The sequence below is a fragment of the Aphanomyces astaci genome (genome assembly GCF_000520075.1).
Source record: "Aphanomyces astaci strain APO3 unplaced genomic scaffold supercont1.263, whole genome shotgun sequence".
Taxonomy (NCBI): Eukaryota; Oomycota; class Saprolegniomycetes; order Saprolegniales; family Verrucalvaceae; genus Aphanomyces; species Aphanomyces astaci.
In genome coordinates this window covers 5,098-7,393 of record NW_009798526.1, presented here as the reverse complement: position 1 = coordinate 7,393, position 2,296 = coordinate 5,098, and the positions used below count along the sequence as shown (strand labels likewise).

The 2,296-nt window shown below is 52.3% G+C and overlaps 1 protein-coding gene across 1 annotated transcript; it reads left to right on the top strand.

Annotated features, from left to right (window-relative positions):
- Window positions 1-168: 168 nt before the first annotated feature.
- H257_18908 (hypothetical protein) lies at window positions 169-1,807 on the top strand (the record flags this gene model as incomplete). The annotated part of the gene is made up of 3 exons (XM_009848056.1): window positions 169-465; window positions 1,090-1,154; window positions 1,432-1,807. The coding sequence occupies 3 exons, from the start codon at window positions 169-171 to the stop codon at window positions 1,805-1,807; spliced, it is 738 nt and encodes a 245-aa protein (XP_009846358.1).
- Window positions 1,808-2,296: the final 489 nt, after the last annotated feature.

Sequence of the window (2,296 nt, the reverse complement as noted above, 5' to 3'; positions counted from 1 at the left end):
TAAACATGCGCATGGGGTGCTTACACGCAAGGAACTCGGGGTTCAGAAACTGAGGACAACTGCAACGCCAACTGTTGAGGCTTTTCACGTACTAGTAATGGGTTGAGTACTCTCCATTCGCTACTTTCACTGCGTACTGTTTCCAGTATGCGTTAAAGCGTTCCTCCCATGCAGGTGGACCTGGGTCGAAGTTGCTCGAAACCCCGAAACCCCGAAAGCACCACTACCACGGCGGCAGCCCCTGCGAGTACTACAGATGCACCCGGTACCACCACCAATACGCCTGTTACCACGTTGCCTGCTCCTGCGACAACTATGGCTGTACCCGGCACCACCACTGCCGCTCCGAGCAGCACCACGTTGGCTCCCTGCACCACTACCAGTACGCCTGCTAGCACGCCGGCTGCTCCTCCGATAACCACGACTGCACCCAACACCACCACTAAGTCTCCTGGCACAAAGACTGTGAAGACTCGTCCATCGACGACGAAATTTTTGCGCACGATGAGTTCTCCATCAGTCAATGGTTACAAAGTTGTGTGTTACATGTTGTGATTAATACATTTATTTCTTTATTGGAAAACTGGCAGCTTTGGGTGCTGCAACTGCATAAACTGAAATCGTGCTGTGTGACGGTCGTAAGGGTTAGACGCACAAAAGTTACGAAGGTCCGGAGGTTCGGACTTCAGGACCGGATACTCTCGGCTTGGCCAAGAAGAACACAGCAAGAAAGGAGTAGATCCAATGTTAGGCAAATGTAAAAGTGAATATTCTAAAAACTAGCTAAGGCTGAGGATCTTTGGGGAAAGGTCCTGTAGAATAAAAGGCAAGACGGTCAAATTCGAAGGTAGTCGGCCCGTCGAATAATATACCTTTGCGATGGTAATACCACGATGTGGTATAGTAGTACAAGCCCATGCTCCAGCTCCGTCACAAGTCCCGCGGCGAAGATTCGACCCTCTCGTCGAATTAGAAATGAATAAACGGAGTTGGGTAGGTGGTGTCGGGTAGGTCAAAAAGGGTAAAAAGTCCAGCCTGTTTTCGTCGCCACAAAAGTAGTGATGCAGGCGCTGACAACCGACGAAACAGAGGATAGTCATGCAGATGGAGGAGCCGGAAGGAGGTCGCGTGAAAATGAGTGGTCATGGAGCACGGTACGACGAGGCCACGACAAAATGTACGACGGCACCCGGGACCAGGTGCTGGTAGTCTCAGACTGGACGGACATAATATCGCAGACTGGGCATATAATTGGACTAAATATGTCGGAAAACAAGGGAATAGTCGGTCAAAGTAGTCCGTCGGACAACAGTATTCTGACAGGAACCGACTGTAGTCTCCATCCATCACTCTGTCAGGCAGCCAATCAGAGGCGACGATGAGTTGACTTCGCCAGTTGGTAGGATCGTCGATTTGTGGTTCTCTGGGTAGGGCATTTTCCAACTTACGCGGCATGGTTCCTACGTCATGGGCAGCCGGGAAGAAGAAGCGGTCGTCGTTGTTGTCTTTGAAACAGTTGAGTCGCTTGAAGCGGCCGTCGCCCCTGACGATATCGCCTATCGCCCAATCACAGAAGCGGATGAAACACCAAGCGAACCTGTCCAGTTCGCTTCGCATTGATGAGGAAGGGGTGAAACGTCTGGAGCGCATCCGACATTCCTTGTCTGAGGCCGTGAAGAAGGCTTACATCGCAGCGCGTAATCGGAAACCGTGGGAGCAATGGGTGGAGAACTTTGTCTCGTTCGTGCCAGGTCAGACGAAGGCTGAGCGGTCGTGGAATTACAGCCTACGCCGGTTTTGGGAGTAGCACAGCGAGGTTTTTGGAGACGGTATTTCTGGATCGGGGTACTGCCGAGGAGGGATATTATGTACGTCAAGCATCCTTCGGTAGTTGTGATGATGCGAGTGGCTAGGTTCTTGCTTCGTCCAACGATCCCAAACAGAAACAAGAGAAGGCCAAGAACGAGTGGGTAAGGCTGGTGTCTGAGCTGCATAGGTTCGCCGGGACGTCGGTGTTCCACTTTCTGTTTCACAATGTCCAACCGTATTGGGCCGAGATAACGCAAGAGCCATACAGTACGGCGTCGATGCAGACCAGCCTGGGCGAAGAGGAGACCGTACGATACATCGAGACGCACGGGACGAGCCGATATCGACCGACATCGTCGAGTTTTCGGGAGTCATGCTTCTACGACATCGTCGCGTTTTCGGGAGTCATGCTTCTACCTCGTTTTCAGGCCTACACGTTCGACCCAGCGTTGCCAGCGGCGATGCACGAGACGTGGGCTTGGGATTT